General features: G+C 54.3%; 1 protein-coding gene across 1 annotated transcript in view; it reads right to left on the reverse strand.

Moving 5' to 3' along the window:
* Positions 1-3,153: 3,153 nt before the first annotated feature.
* Positions 3,154-15,989, reverse strand: part of XPO6 (exportin 6) — a 30,627-nt gene continuing 17,791 nt past the window's right edge. The window contains exons 13-24 of the mRNA XM_056866323.1: positions 15,425-15,584; positions 14,421-14,513; positions 13,879-14,023; positions 13,193-13,339; positions 11,162-11,351; positions 10,745-10,900; positions 9,665-9,779; positions 9,087-9,258; positions 8,458-8,619; positions 5,570-5,668; positions 4,612-4,842; positions 3,154-3,255 (exon numbers count right to left, since the gene is read on the reverse strand). Of these exons, the coding sequence (XP_056722301.1) occupies positions 3,154-3,255; positions 4,612-4,842; positions 5,570-5,668; positions 8,458-8,619; positions 9,087-9,258; positions 9,665-9,779; positions 10,745-10,900; positions 11,162-11,351; positions 13,193-13,339; positions 13,879-14,023; positions 14,421-14,513; positions 15,425-15,584 (1,772 nt within the window). The remainder of the gene's footprint in view (positions 3,256-4,611; positions 4,843-5,569; positions 5,669-8,457; positions 8,620-9,086; positions 9,259-9,664; positions 9,780-10,744; positions 10,901-11,161; positions 11,352-13,192; positions 13,340-13,878; positions 14,024-14,420; positions 14,514-15,424; positions 15,585-15,989) is intronic.

The raw sequence follows: 15,989 nt of genomic DNA on the forward strand, positions 1-15,989 counted from the left end.
CCTTCCCCTGGCATTCAGCTGCATTCCCCACCCAGGCAGTCAAAAAAGAAGGTGGCTCCACAAAGTGTGGCCCTCCCACACTTTGCGCTAACCATTAGGATGATTGCTGTTGAACAATTATCTTTATTCTATTATATACTGCTCATAACAGTTACTGGTTTTTATTGAGCACTGTCGATAATATTATTGCCTGTTATATTTTTGCCTGTTTCTCCTGATGCAACTGCAACTGTTGTGAAGATACGGCCTTTTTACTCTTTTCTTTATATTCTGTCTATCTATGACATTGAGACTCTACTGAAACACACCATTTGCTCAAAGGATGAATCTAGGAGAGCTCATGTTAGAATTCACCCCAGGCTGCTGGCTGTGAGCACAGACAAACCGGCCTGCTGCTCAAATGGGCCACGGTCGCTCCCAAGAGGGAAGGAGAGGGCCGAGACGTCTCCCTGCGGAGCAGGGCGTCTGGTTCCAGGGCGGCCTCGACAATCTCCAGAACATCTAATTGAGAGTGAACGCCGGGGCTTGTTATGACAGAGCAGACTCTGCCCGTTCTGACAACACAGGGGATGCCAAATGCTGCGCTCTCTTTGGCTCGAGCGGCGCTCGGTCCAAGGTCCTCTGGGGTTGTGATAAAAGGGAGCTGGAGCGTCCTCCTGAGTCTTGAGCATCTGCAGCCTGTAAGCAGGGGAAGAAGCCACCCTGGAGACACCCCTCCCGATCCCTCTCGGCTCGGTCTTCCTCTGAGGAGAGATGCCAACGATTGGGGCAGGAGTATCGAACATGTATTGCTCAGCTGCCCCTTTTATCATGGGGCTCGCATTAGACTTATTGCTCCCCTGATCAGTGGATTCCCAGATAAGTCGGCCAAGTTCCTGTCTAAGAAGCTTCTGATGGGGAAGATTCCTAATCTTTCGCTCCCCACTGCCAAATTCTGCGCCATCGCAATTAAAGTACACAAAAATAGGGTGGGAAAAAACTGTTAAACTCTTTTATATGTCTATATTTTTAGTAATCTTTAGTTGGCAAGCCACTTTTGTGTAATGCACTAATTTTGTATATCTTAATACCAGGTTTTTTTTTATCAATTTTTGTAATAGTTTTTACAGTTTTATCAAGTTGGACAATATGATATACTAACTTCTGGCTGGTCAAATAGACCATATCAATAAACTTGACTTGACTGGGGCAGGAGCAAGCGAGAACCTGGAGAAGGGCACCGCCGCCCAGTCACAACTGACTCTTGGCGGCCCCCTCGGCAGCAAAGGGTGCCGTCGCCTTTCTCTGCATAGCTGTCCATCTCTTCCTTGGCGGTCTCCCGTCCAAATACCGACCGCGGCCGACCCTGCTCGAGCTTCCAAGCCCCGACAAGCTCAGGCTAAGGGGGTGCCCTATCTCATTTCCATTTTCTGCAAACTGGGAAGAGCAGGGGGGTGAAGGAAGGGGGTGGTTTGAGGGACAGCAGGGCACCAAGGGAGAGGAGCTTAGCCTGTCACTTGATTTGGGGGCTTCCTAGAGGCACCTGGTTGGCCCCTGTGTGAACAGACTGCTGGACTTGATGGGCCTGGGTCTGATCCAGCAGGGCTTTTCTTATGTTCTTGTGATGATCAGTAGTACAACCCTCTTTCAAATAGTATCCTGTTATGGGCCTTGCAATCCATTTCTTTTTTGGACACAATGTGTGGCTAAGCTTGTGGGGGGGGGGGGAGACAGGGATTCCCCCTCCCCCTTGAGTACTGATCTGTAACCCTGAACTGGTGGCGGTCCAGAGGACAAACAGCTGTATCCACTAGGAGTTTGCTCCCAGGGCATAAAAATATTAGCACTATGTCAAGGACAGTGTATTTTCCTCCCCTCTTGGCAATCTGCTCGGCCCTCTGAGTTGACAGAGGTCCTCCCCTGTTCGCTGGCATGACAAGCACAGCTACAGGTCGGGCTTTGGGAAGGAACGGAGCACAGACAGGCTGCTAAAGAAGAAAAGTGAAATCTTCATGGCCCCAGGCAACACATTCAATGAACTCTTTTTTTGGGCGGGGGGGAGCTCAGATTCTAAAGCTGAAGGTGGGAGTACAACGAGCCAGATTCTTGCCCTGAATATCCTTCAGAACCCTTCTACATGGTTGTAACATGTCATTGAATAAACATTATTTTTAAAAAATCCTCCTTTACCACATTTGACCCTCATTTTCACTGACAGATCTCCTCCTGGGACCTTTACCTCTCCAGCCCAATCCCTTTCTGCTACTCAAAGGCAATCTCTGCTCCACAACCCTCCCCTTAAAAAGCTGCTCTCCCTCTCAGCCTCAGTTCCCCCCGCCCCAATCTGCAATGTGGGGATAATATGAGCGGCCTCCCTGGCAAGGCTGTTGTACGGATTACCAAGGTAGGATCTCTGAAGTGCTTTCAAAAAAGAAAGCCATTCTGTAGTATTGATCTTAGATGACGCAGCTCTACAAAGTACCAGGGTTTCCGCCCGCCCAGGACTGCCAAACCCCCAAACCTCTTCTCTCTCTCTCCCCTTCACGGGAAATTCAGCAGACCGGTTTAAAACAACAAAGTAAGCACTTTTTATTTCCATTCAGCACATTTTAGTATCACAACGGAATGATGAGAAAAATGTATATTAAAAAAAAAAAACCCAAAGTCTCTCTCTAACCCCCCCTCGCCAACAGCGGGGGGTGGGTGGGCTTCAAGGCAATTTAAAAACCAACGAGGGAGGGGGTGACGGAGGGGGGGCGCATCCCTCTCCCAGCGGCCAGGGAGGAGAGGAGGAAGGCAGGTGGAATGATGCGAAGGTGGGACCCTTTGAAAGTCGTCTTTGGCCTTTCTGTCTCATGATTGACGCGCAAAAGCAGTCGCCGAAAACCCGCCGAGGCGAACGAACGGGGGGGGGGGGAGAATTAAGACACGAACGCCCAGCGGGAGGAACGGCCCGCGGTTGGCCTTAAGACACCCTGCAGGAAAAGGGAGCCACGGGGATAACCGAGAAAGAGACGTGGGGGGGGGGGGAGAATGGGAAGGGGCGTGTCTGCACGGTGCGCGGCTCCATTGCGCGGCCCACAGGCGGGGTTGCTGCATCCTGCTGGGAGCAGAGGCCGCGGCGACACACGGAGGGGGCAGGCCTGCTCGCAACACCAGTCCTCGCGCCGGAGACTATAGCTTCACGGTCCCGGGGGGCAGGCTGTCGTTGCAGAGTCTGTAGTAGCGCAGGTCATTCACCAGCCTGTGCACATTCTGGGTGAAGGAGGGCAGGTCCTGGGGAAAAAAGGCAGGCCGGGGACGGCCCCTGTTAGCCCCTGAAGCTCGAGCGGAAGGAGCCGAGACTCCGTGAAAGAAGCACAAAAGGACTGCTGACGGTGCCTGCGGGAGGCCTATATCAATGCTCCCCTCCTCTCCCTGCTCGGAAATTAAGAGGAATCCCAAAATCTCACCACACGGGGAGTGTTTCAAGGAAGTGTCGCTTCTGGGCGAGCAGCAGTAGAGCGAACACAACCACCCCCCAGGCAATCCCAGTAACACGGCCAAAGGGGCACCGTGTCGTGTTGCGCACCCAGTGCTGTGAATGCCCCAGAAGCCGTGCGCACGCATCCCTACTGCGGTTGCCACACGGGAGCATCTGGAAGGAAACGGTCTTTCAAAGACGCAGGCCCCTCACGACCTGGGACACACACCTTGGAAGGATCGTCTCTTTTCAAACGCACCTGTGCCAAGCCATCAGACAGTCATCTGTTGGCGATTCCCACCACTTTGGGCGGTCCGTCTAGCATCGGACAGAGCCTGGCCTTTTCCGTGGTGGCTCCAGGGAAGGGACTCCATGAAAAAGTGGGGGGGGCGCCTCCGTGGAGATCTTCAGAAGACGCTGCAAGTCCTGCCTGTTTGCCAGGGCTTTTGCCCGGGTTTCAACGGCAGTTGTATTTTAAGGGGGGGGGGAGGGGGGAGATCTGGGGTTTGCTATTTTTGGTTTTAGCCGGGGGATGTTTTAACCATTATCGTAAGCTGCCGTGAACCACAAGGAATGGCAGGATAGAAATATTTTAATAAATAAACAAATAAGAAATTTGCCACTGCATTGATCAAGGGGGTATTCCTGCTCTCACATCAGCATCCGTTACTCGGGCACATAGTTGGGGAAGGAGAACGATGGTGTAGCCAGCCCCGATGCGGATCGAGACCAGGGTGAGATGGTGAATCAGACAGGCACATGTTGTGGTAAGTGCTTTGTGGTCTCCCTACCACCAATCTTAGAATCATAGAGTTGGAAGGGACCACCAGGGTCATCTAGTCCAACCCCCTGCACAATGCAGGAAATTCACAACTACCTCCCCCCCACATGCCCCCAGTGACCCCTACTCCATGCCCAGAAAATGGCCAAGATGCCCTCCCTCTTGTGTGTGCCGTCAAGTCACAGCTGACTTATGGCGACCCCGTAGGGTTTTCAAGGCAAGCGACATTTTGAAGGTGGTTTTGCCATTGCCTGCCTCTGCATCACAACCCCGGTAGCATTGGGAGGCCACCCGTCCCATTTCTAACCAGGGCCGACCCCGCTTAGCCTCTGAGACCTGACGAGACCGGGCTAGCCTGGGGCCATCCAGGCCAGGCCCCCAACCTTACCCGGTCCACTTTGAAGTTCCTTCCAAGGACACTTTTCTGGTTGGCGTCGACACCGTCGCAGCTGGCCAAGAACTCAGGGAGGAAGGCCGAGTAGAAGCTGTCGAAGTCCACCGAGGCCATGTTGTAGACGGCGATGCCGATTTCTTCTTGCAAGAGGTCGTGCGACTTGTGGACCAGCACCTGCAGCAGCACATTCACAAACTGGAACAGCATGGTCATCCGGAAGATCTTCTGGAGGAGGAGGAGGAGAAAGGCAGGCAGCTTCAGACCAACCTCGGAGAAAAAGCAATCTTCTGGGGTGCTCTGGGAATGGAGAGACAGCCCGGACAGGGATTTCCACCAGCCCACGGGGACTATTTTTCAGGGGCACAGAACAGTGGTCTTAGTTCTATGCCACTTGAAGCAAAGCCGCTTTTCAAGCCCCTGGGCACCAAGCAAAGCCCTTGCCGGCCAAACCTCCGCCTGGCCTCCCTCCTACATTTCAGTCTACCCGATCACTCCGCCAGCTCTTGAAACCACTGGGCAGAAGAAGAAGAGTTGGTTTTTATATGCCGACTTTCTCTGCCACTTAAGGGAGAATCAAACCGGCTTACAAGCACCTTCCCTTCCCCTCCCCACAACAGACACCCTGGTAGGTAGGTGGGGCTGAGAGAGTGTGACTAGCCCAAGGTCACCCAGCTGGCTTCAAGTGTAGGAGTGGGGAAACAAATCCTGTTCACCAGATTCTCCTCCACCGCTCATGTGGAGGAGTGGGGAATCAAACCCGGTTCTCCAGGTCACTGTTCCAAACCACCACTCTTAACCACTACGCCATGCTGGCTCTCCCAGATATGTGCCGTTTGCAGCAATTAGCAGGCTGGGAGCTGGTATCCCGCTCGGAGTCCTTGCTGGCCTGGAGGGGGCCTAGCGTTATGCCCCCCCCATGCCGAGCGGGTGCGTGTCAGGGGAAGAGACCCACCTTGTGGTACAGCTTCTGCTTGGTGTTCAGCGTCTCCAGGTAGAACAGGTTCTGCTTGAACAGATGGATGTCGGGTTGCAGGAAGGACTGGCCGAAAGCCTGCGGGACAGAAGAGCCCCTCAGGACATGGTCCCCAGCCCGGGCTGCCGGCTGTCCCAAACCAACAAGCCGGCTCAGAACACGACCTGGTTCATGCCGCGCTCCCCACCCACCAGCCAAGCCCTAGAGAGTGACCCCAGTCCATTAAGACGGCTTCCCTGCCTTCTGTTGTCCAGATTCAGGGTCTAAAGCGAGGCTTGCTCAAGCTGATTTAACAGCCCAACCTCTCACACCAGCAGAGGAAACGAGGGCAGAGAGCCTCCTTGAACTGCCAGGTGACGGCTCCTCAAACTACAGGCCAGGCCCGTGACCGGGTGAGCGCCCACGGCCTGCCCCGCACGCCGCCACCGCAGCTCCAGCCTGAGTTCCCAGGGCGCTCCGCGAAACGTTTCAGAGGACAAGACCCACCCCGTCCCAAGCTTAAGCCGAGCTCAGCAGGACCAAGCTACGGTGGATCGATTCCCCTTCCGCTTTTGCACGTTCCCAGAACTAGTCGGAAGCCGGCTGTTTGGAAAAGCCGACGAATCAAGACATCGGGTCAGAGTTTCGAAGGGGCAACCGTGTGAGTCTCTTGAGGCACAAACGTGAATCTAGTGACCCCTTTGATTTAGGGAGCCGTTAAGGTTCCATGAGGATCCTGCTTGTTTAGTGGAGATGTCAGAAATTCCCCCAACAGCTCTTGGGCATGAATTCTCATGGAAGGGCCATTTTTTTGGTGTTAAGAAAACAACAGAGAGAGAGAGAGATTTGGGGCTGGGCCAGTCTCTTAACAACGTTAGTTCCTGGAAGCAGGAACGGGATTCAACGGCCTCCTCTGAACAGACTCAGGCTTCAGGGGAAGAAGAACAAAACCTGGACAAAGCAGGACCTTTTCCCTGTTCTATTCAAACCTGGAGAGGGTGGGACGGCCGGGCTGGCACGAGAGAGGCTGTACTCTGACCTCGGCAGCAGTGGGCAGACGGGTTAGACAGGCCCTCCGCCCCGCACAAAAACATGCCGGGAATGTTAAAAAGGTCGCGAGATGGCCGAGAACGCAAAGAGCCAGGAAAGCTTGGCGGGGAGCAGGCGTGGGTTAACAGCCGGCTGCAGGCTTCAGCCACTGATCGGTATTTGGCTTACAGATTAACAGAAGGGCTGGCACTTGGGAAACCGAGAGAGCGCACAGGCAGTGGAGGCCTGGGTGGGAGAAGATGTTCCCCCCCAACACAGAACATTAGTTGCCTCTTAACAGATGCCGGACAAAGGACTGATACTGGAGAAAGCAGCCCATGGAGAGAGGGCGATTCCAATAACCCGCTGTGATCTCGAGTGACTCTGCATAGCCCAACGTGTTCCGTGTTTAGAGATCTACCCAATAACTAGCTGGTAATAAATGGGCTGTGTTCACAGCCAGCTGGCTCACTTGAGCCAAGGGGCGGCTTGCCATTATCACAACGGAAGTGCCCGATACAACACGCCATTCCCACTGGGGGGGGGGTGTCACGGAGTTAAAATACGGAGCCGCCCTCCTCCTTCTGAACAATCCCAAAATGTGCCCGGAGCTGCAGCGTGAATCCGAGTGCACATTCCTCTCTCTTTCCCCCAATGTATCAGGGCGATACTTGAGCTACGGCCACCGTTCGCAGCAGCCCTCGTTTCTCACAGCTCTTAGGGCTGCCAGAGGGGAAATAGCACCAGATTAGGACCTCGGGAGACCCCCAAGCCCCAATCCACCCTCTGCCATGAAGCTCTTTGGACCGGCCGTGCTCTCTCGGCCTAAGCGATCCTTGCTGCAAGGACAAATATGTGCAGAGGAGATCTCGCACATATGGTGGCCTGATATCAAATCAGACTAGCAGTCAGTCTTGGCTACTCCAACAGGGTCTTCAGTAAAGGTCTTTCACCTCTGCTACCTGATCCTCGTAATGGGAGATACCGGGGATTGAACCGGGGTTGGTCTAACATGCCCAGCAGACGCTCTGCCTCTGAGCCACGGTCCCACCCCCTCCAGCTTCTTGGAATAAGGGGGGGGGGGTTAAGCAATGCACTTCAGAGCATCCCATCAGGCACATACAGAGTAGATCTACCGGATTTGACCAAGGATCAGCTTGACAGAGGATTTGTAGCAAGATTTTGATTGCATGTTTTCATGCAGAAGTGAGCTCGCGTCAGGATTGGCAATTGGGGTCACACTGACCGCAGAAAGCTTTTTTCTTATCTCGGAAAGCTAATTAAAACCGTTACGAGGCAACATATATTTATTGCCTTTTAACAGAGATCAAGGGGTAAATTTGGCCTTCCGACCTCGCTTGAAAAAAGGCGCAAGACAACTCTCCGCAGATAGATCCTGGAGACACAGGGGGCTAAATGTTTTAAAACATTCTTAAGTAGTACAGGAGCCCCGTGGCGCAGAGTGGTCAGCTGCTGTACTGCAGTCCAAGCTCTGCTCACGACCTGAGTTCGATCCTGACGGAAGTTGGTTTTAGGTAGCTGGCTCAAGGTCGACTCAGCCTTCCATCCTTCTGAGGTCGGTAAAACGAGGACCCAGCTTGCTGGGGGTAAAGGGAAGGTGACTGGGGAAGACACTGGCAAACCACCCTGTAAACAAAGTCTGCATAGTAAATGTCAGAATGTGACGTCACCCCATGGGTCAGGAATGACCCGGTGATTGCACAGGGGACCTACACCTTTACCTTTTAAGTAGTACAGATTCTCTATTTGGACGCGAGGGCATGTGACCTCATTACACGTTCTGCATGTCGCTATACTGCTGGCCAACGGACTGGGAGTTCTCCCCCCCCTTCCCATACCTGCATGATGGCACTGAATTGTGGCTCGTTCTCCATCTGCTCGTCGGTGCCCCCTCTCTGGACGTTGGCCAGGACGCTGGACTTGAAGAAGTGCCGCCAGTTGTGGTGCAGGACCCGGAAGAGCAGCTCGAACAGCTCCGCTTTCACATCTGGGGAGGATTGCTGGGGGGCGGGGGGGGAGGGCGGCCAGAAAAGGACACCCGCGCGTCAACGCAACCATCTCAAATGAACCGCCTCCGGTGGAGGTCTTTCGCATTGTTCGCTACCTTTTCACTGGGGGTGCCGGGGACTGAACCTGGGACCTTCTGCATGCCAAGCAGAAGTTCGACCACAGAGAAGAAGAAGAGTTGGTTTTTATATGCCGACTTTCTCTGCCACTTAAGGGAGACTCAAACCGGCTTACAAGCACCTTCCCCTCCCCTCCGAACAACAGACACCCTGGGAGGTAGGTGGGGCTGAAAGAGTGTGACTAGCCCAAGTTCACCCAGCTGGCTTCATGTGTAGGAGTGGGGAAACAAATCCAGTTCACCAGATTAGCCTCCGCTGCTCTCCCGATCAGACTCCACCGCTCCCCACCACCCCTCTTAACCACTACAGCCACAGCCCCTCCCCATGGCAGGCACACTTACCTCCGCCACGATGGGGTAGACCTGCTCCATGGAGAGCGCGATGATGCTGGGCAAGAAGGGCTTGAAGGCCTGGCCCGGCTCCTGCACCACCACCTGGAGGATCTTCAGGAACTTCTCCACCACCCGGCAGCCGGTGCTCCCGTCGCGGAGGATGCTCTCCGCCAGCTGGTCCCTGAGGAAGCACCACACACAAGACGCACCCACGTCAAGGACCCTCCCAAGAAAAACTTAGCCTTTTGCCACCAAGTTAGTCTGCAATCTGCGAATTGGGGTGGGTGGGTTGGGTGGCCCCCTTGGGCCAAGAGTCCTCGCAGAAGGGAGCCTTGCATCTTTTTAAAAATGCAAGGTCCGAGTCAAGGACTCTCGAGATTACGACCAAGCGCTAGCCGTCGTGATTCTTCCCCCTTACGACTCGGGCCAATAAAGCAAAACCCGAGTGATTCAGAAGAGGGTGCCCAATTTTTGCTAAGCTCTGTCGGGTCAGTGCAAACAGGGCAGGCTTTCTGGGGCAACGGCTTCTGTCCACAGCAAGGCCCTTTCTCCCACCGAGGGGTCACAAGGCGGGCAGGGGCGGCTACCTGGTGAACATGTTGAGGAATGTCTGAATGACCTGCTCCGTGAAAGGCACGCCCATCTGCACCCGCAGCCCTTGGAAAAGGGTGAGGAAGAAGCTCAGCATCTTGTCCGTCACGTCTGAAAAGAGGAGGCCAGGAGGAAAGCGTTACCAAATCCCGGCAAACCTTTGTTGCCGTCTGATGCCGGGATTCACCCTGCCCCACCAGTGTGACATTCCAGTTCTCTTCTCTCTGCAGGAGCTGGAAACAGACTGAGAAGTGTCTGATGACAGGCCTCTGAGTGTTGGCGGTTCGAGGACATGCTTGGCCTCCTGGCAAGAGGCCGGATTCATTCTTGGAACCGTTTCTATCCGGCTCTGGTGGTCGCCTGCAGCAATGCAGGACAGAAGGGGGAAACAAAGTCCTCTTGGACCAGACCCTCAGCGTGTTTATAGAATCATAGAGCTGGAAGGGACCACCAGGGTCATCTAGTCCAACCCCCTGCACAATGCAAGAAATTTACAACTACCCTCCCACACGCACACCCAGTGACCCCTACTCCATGCCCAGAAGATGGCCAAGGTCACCTCCCTCTCATCATCTGCTTAAGGTTATAGAATCAGCATTGCTGACAGATGGCCATCTAACCTCTTCTTAAAAACCTCCAGGGACGGAGAGCCCACCACCTCCTGAGGAAGCCGGTTCCACTGAGGAACCGCTCTAACTGTTAGGAAATTCTTCCTACTGTCTAGACAGAAACCCTTTTGATTTAATTTCAACCTCTTTTTTGGGGTCCGACCTTCTGGGGCAACCGAAAACAACTCGGCATCCTCCTCTATGTGACAGCCCTTCAAGCACTTGATGGTTATCATATCCCCTCTCAGTCTTCTCCTCTCCAGGCTAAACATACCCAGCTCCTTCAACCTTTCCTCATAGGACTTGGTCTCCAGACCCCTCCCCATCTTGGTTGCCCTCCTCTGGACCCGTCCCAGCTTGTCTACATTTTCTTAAATTGCAGTGCCCAAAATTGAACACAGTACCCTGCCAAAGCCCAGCTGTTTCACTGAACTGCTCATAGCGGCAAGGGCAGCCCTGCGGTTATACCTGACTGATGGATGAAGGCGGGGAAGAGGGCGAGCGAGACCTGGACCGACTCCTGCAGCGACTGGTAACAGACGTGGCGGGACTTGGTGGCTTCTCCGGAGACACTCTCCACAATGTCTTCCAAGACGCTGAGAGTCTGATGGATCACCGCCTTGGCTGCGAGGGTGAGAACAAACGCTGAAATAATCAGCACTACCCATCCACGGGGACTGTCCATTACGGGAGGGAGAGACAGGACACAACCACTAGGGGATTATGGGAACTTGGCACCAATACACCCTCCTGCAGTGCCGATGGCCTGCTTCCCCTTGGCATGGAAGACCGCGCCACAATGCCCACGCCTCCTCTTTCTAGGGGTGTACCCGCAGCCCACAAGCAAAGCCATTCAAGAGGCGTTAAGACTCGGGGCAGACTTACTGTCCTCCTGCTGCGCTTTCCTCTGTGACAAGATGGCGCTGGTCTTCAGGCTGCGGTAATTCCTGGTGAGGGCCATGACCAGGCTGGCGTGGTTGGTGGAGCGGACGGCCCACTGCTGTTCGCTCTCGGGGAGGTTCGGCCACGGCAGCAGCAGGATGTTCGACAGGGCTCGGCACACCAGGATCTGAGCCTGCGGAAAGCGAGGGAAGAAGGGATGCTTAAGAAAGAGCTAGACGTTGCGAAGAGGAGGAAGATGGACCAGAAGAGGTCAAAGGAGCCAAAAGCAAGAGTTCTAACAGCTGGCAGACAGATGATGAAGAAGAAGAGTTGGTTTTTATATGCCGACTTTCTCTACAACTTAAGGAAGAATCACCTTCCCTTCCCCTCCCCACAGCCCTGTGAAGTAGGCGCCAGTGTGGCGTAGTGGTTAAGAGCGGTGGTTTGGAGCGGTGGACTCTAATCTGAAGAACCGGGTTTGATTCCCCACTCCTCCACATGAGCGGTGGAGGCTGATCTGGAGAATTGTGTTGGTTGCCCCACTCCTCCACACGAAGCCATTTGGGTGACCTTGGACTAGTCACAGCTCTCTCAGCCCCACCTATCTCACAGGGTGTCTGTTGTGGGGAGGGGAAGGGAAGGTGATTGTAAGCCAGTTTGATTCTGCCTTAAGTGGTAGAGAAGGTCGGCATATAAAAACCAACTCTTCTTCTAGGTGGGGCTGAGAGAGCTCTAAGAGAGCTGTGACTAGCCCAAAGTCACCCAGCTGGCTTCATGTGTCAGACTGGGGAAACAAATCCAGTTCACCAGCAGCAGACAGTTTTGAACAGCTCGGGTCGCCCCTGCAGCGTAGCTAACGGGGGCAGCAAGGAAGTGAAGCCCCGGCCATCGATCAACGCTCCTCCCACCCAAACGGGGGCACAAGCCCCGTGTCAGAGGGCAGTCTGTGACCAACGATTCAACAGAAGGTGTGCAAGGAGAGTTCAAGCCTTTCTTCTCACCCTGACCCCCCCAGGCTCCTTCATCTGTTCAGTGGGAAGCAGTAATCTGGAAAATGGGTCAGCATAAAAAAAAATGCTCCAGGAATATTCCCAAAGTCACCGATCCTTTATTAAGGAATGGTCCTAGATCAAATCAAGCCTGAACTGTCCCTAGAAGCTAAAATGACTAAACTGAGGCTGTCGTATTTTGGTCACATTATGAGAAGACAAGAGTCACTGGAAAAGACAGTCATGCTGGGAAAAATTGAAGGCAGCAGGAAAAGAGGAAGGCCCCACAAGAGATAGATGGACTCAATAAAGGAAGCCACGGCCCTCAGTTTGCAAGATCTGAGCCAGGCGGTTAGTGATCGGATGTTTTGGAGGACATGGATTTATAGGGTCGCCCTGAGTCAGAAGCGACTTGAGGGCACTCAGCACACACACAATGTCCTCCTGCATTTGTCATCAGGACAACTCCAGAAGGGGGGGAAAGGGCAGATTTCATGACGGCGATGCATTCTAAAGGGTGCATGTTTGTAAGATAGAAAACAGGCTGGTGCTGGCTGCTCAAGGGGACTCTCTCTGGGGCAGAAGAGGGTAGCCGGGTAGGCCTGTGTCCAGGGTGGTCAAAACCCACAGTTTGGGCAAGGCCGCCGCATGCCCAGGAACCGGGATCTGGCATCCTTGGGACGGAGACGCTCATCCCGCCAAAGGTCAGGTGACAAACACAAAGAGGACTTTTGTGCCTTGCTAATGGCCGTGACATTCGCTACTGGAAGGAAGGCATGCCGATTAAACTAATCGGGGTGATTCTGCTCCTCGTTCTCAAACTGATTTAGTGGCACAAGCAGGCTTTTGTCCCTGTCCAGGCCACTGATTAAGCGAGGAGAGCAGGAGCCTCAAATGGCAAAGAAACAACCCCCAAGTCCAGGAGACTCCATGTAGTTGCCTCGGTCGAAATCCCAGGACCCCTGGATTCTGGCCCATCCATGCGCTCCTGCATCCCTGTTTAGCCAGCCCGAGAAACCGACTGCTCGCCCGCGTCTAACCTCACCTTATCGGGCAGGCGCTGCACATTGCTGTCCGTGATCCTGTTGAACATCTTCTGGATGGCTGGGATGCTGATCAGGAACACGGGTCGCACCGTGGTGGCCAAGGAGACGAGCAAGTGGCAGGCCGAGAGCAGCAGCTTCTCTTGCACCTGGGGAGAGGAAGAGTTCCAGCCGGGGCCTTCGCCAGAGGGGCCAAAGGAGAGCGGCCCAAAGAGCGGGCGTCGCCCCAATGTGAAGCCCCTCCGACAGCCTGTGAGGCGGTCCTCCTTTACAACAGGGAGCCAAGCTCTTCTTGAAGAGGCGAGGGACCCAAGAACCTAGCCACGGACTCGCCTTTTCTCTAAGGTTACAGGGAAGCCCTCTAACCGCTTGTTTGTTTATGTTCCAAGAAAACCCAAGTACGAATGATAAGAAACTAGAGAAAGACGCCTTCCAAACGGCAGGGCCCCACAAGGGACCTTAACTCATCGGTTCGTCTGTAGGATGGGCGGAGCAGAAGCAGGATGGAAGCCCAGAAGGTCCATGGGCTCCCATTCCCGAACCGTCTGCTCAAGCCTCCTTGGGAACTCCAATCTGAAGTCACCCCCACCGTTTAGAACTGACCATTCGCCCCAAGGCTATCTGCTTTGGTACAACCCAACACCGCTCTCTGGTTTTCCATACAAAGCGGCCGTTTTGATGCTGGTACCTTGGAGCTGATGAGCGGCGTGATCGCTTCTAGGGAGGTGGAGACAAGAGAGACAAACTGCTCCGGGTTCTGCCGGTGGACTTCCCCGTAGAACTGGGCCAGCCAGTGACAGTACGCCTGCAGGGCAGCCAGCGATTGGGCGTGCCTGGGGAGGAAAGGGATCTTCCAGGTAAGACAGAAGGAACCTTCGAAAGGTAGGGAGAAAGGAAGTGGAAAGGGTCGAGGGCAAATGAGTTACCCAAGAAGACCTGCAGCAGGTTAGAGACTGGGTGATAACTGGCCACATGGTTTTCCTGTAGGGTAGTCTATTCTCCCTCTCCCATTCAAGTATACCAGCTGGTTTATCGAATGGAAGCCGGGCCAAGCCACACGTTTCTGACTCCTGCTGGCTTCCTATCCAGGAACTAGATCTTTGTGACAGAGGCCGTAGGGGGGATGACCTCGCAGAGTTCCCGCAAAGGACTCAAACCACGCTTTGCGATTTTGGCACGGGAGCGCCAGGCCAACGTTCCCAAAGCCACGCTCAAGGCCGCCACACTCACACGTCAATGAGGTCGGGTTTCAGCACGGATGGCACGGCAGTTTCAATGTTGTACAGCTTGATCTGGGACCCGTAGAGGGTAACCTTGACTAACCTGCGGGAGAAGCGAGAGCGGGTGGGGGGGGGGGGAAGAGTCAGTCGCAATGAAAAAGAGAAACGAGGAAAGGGCGGCCATAACCAAGGTGCCCTCGACTGAGCCAGACACCCGTCCGTTTGGCTCATCAAGATGTCAGTCGCTATGCAGGGTGTCTCAGGGAGACAAGGGCCATTCCTTGAACTCACTGAACTGTCCTGAACTCGGGACCCTGCGCGAGCAAAGCAGGTACTCTGCCACTGAGCCACAGCCCCTCCTCCCCTATGTGCACGTGAAGATAGATCCCTCCGCCATGAGTAAAAACGTTAAGGTAGTCCCCTGTGCAAGCACCGGGTCATTCCTGACCCATGGGGTGATGTCACATCCCGACGTTTACTAGGCAGACTTTGTTTACGGGGTGGCTCGCCAGTACCTTCCTGTCGTCTTCCCTTTACCCCCAGCAAGCTGGGTAAACATTTTACCGACCTCAGAAGGAGGGAAGGCAGAGTCAACCTTGAGCTGGCTACCTGAAACCGACTTCCATCGGGATCGAACTCAGGTCGTGAGCAGAGCTTGGACTGCAGTACTGCAGTTTACTGCTCTGCGCCACGGGGCTCATCAGCCATGGGAGGGCAAGAAAAAGGACAAAGATTGATTTATTATAGGCCAGGTTCGACAGAGAAGCGGACGGCATCCGGATCTCCCCTCTGGCCCGGTTCCTCAGGCCTTCCCAATGTGACAAACCTCCCCCCCCAAACATCTTTGCATCCCTACCTGCCTCAGACCCATCCTCCCGTCTGATACTATGCATATGGCGCATGAGCACACAGTTGTCACAAGGAGAAATGCCGGTTTGGGCTAATGGCTCAGCACAAGAAAACAGGCCTGTCCCATGCCCTGAGAACACCTCAGCAGAGCGTTACGTCGCCTACCTCTCCACCACCGTCAAAGCGTCTCGGAACCGGGTAGCAAACATGTCTCCGGTGAAATACTCAGCCAGGCGGCCAACAGCCTGGAGCAGGGAGCTCAGGTCGCGCAAGGAGCAGTGGAGCCGGCGGCAGTCGTTCTCGGCAGTGATGTTCAGCCGGTGACCTGGAAAGGACAGGGCACCCCCGTCAACGTAAACGGGAGGAGAGAGCCCGACAGAAGCTGTTCTCTGGTTTGGCTGACAGGGACCCAAATGATTGCAGTTAAGATTCAAAGCGGCAGCCCTCTCTTCTCCCCTCTGCATGAGCGCTTCATAAAAATTTAAATACAGCGCTCGTACGCAGCCCCTAACCTTGTAACGCGCTAAGCACTCGGACAAGAAATCTAATTATGGAGATCGCCTACCAGGAAACAAAGCATTTGCTTGCAATTACGGTACAGACATTTTGCTCTGTGTTAGTCGACTTTTGGGTTAATGTTCAGGCGCTAAATGCCAGAGCAGGGGGTTAAGCAAGAACGTTAAAAGCCTGCTGTTAAAATTAGCTCGCCATTTCCGTCTTGTACGTGCCT

This window comes from Euleptes europaea, chromosome 21, assembly GCF_029931775.1.
Source record: "Euleptes europaea isolate rEulEur1 chromosome 21, rEulEur1.hap1, whole genome shotgun sequence".
Lineage (NCBI taxonomy): Eukaryota > Metazoa > Chordata > Lepidosauria > Squamata > Sphaerodactylidae > Euleptes > Euleptes europaea.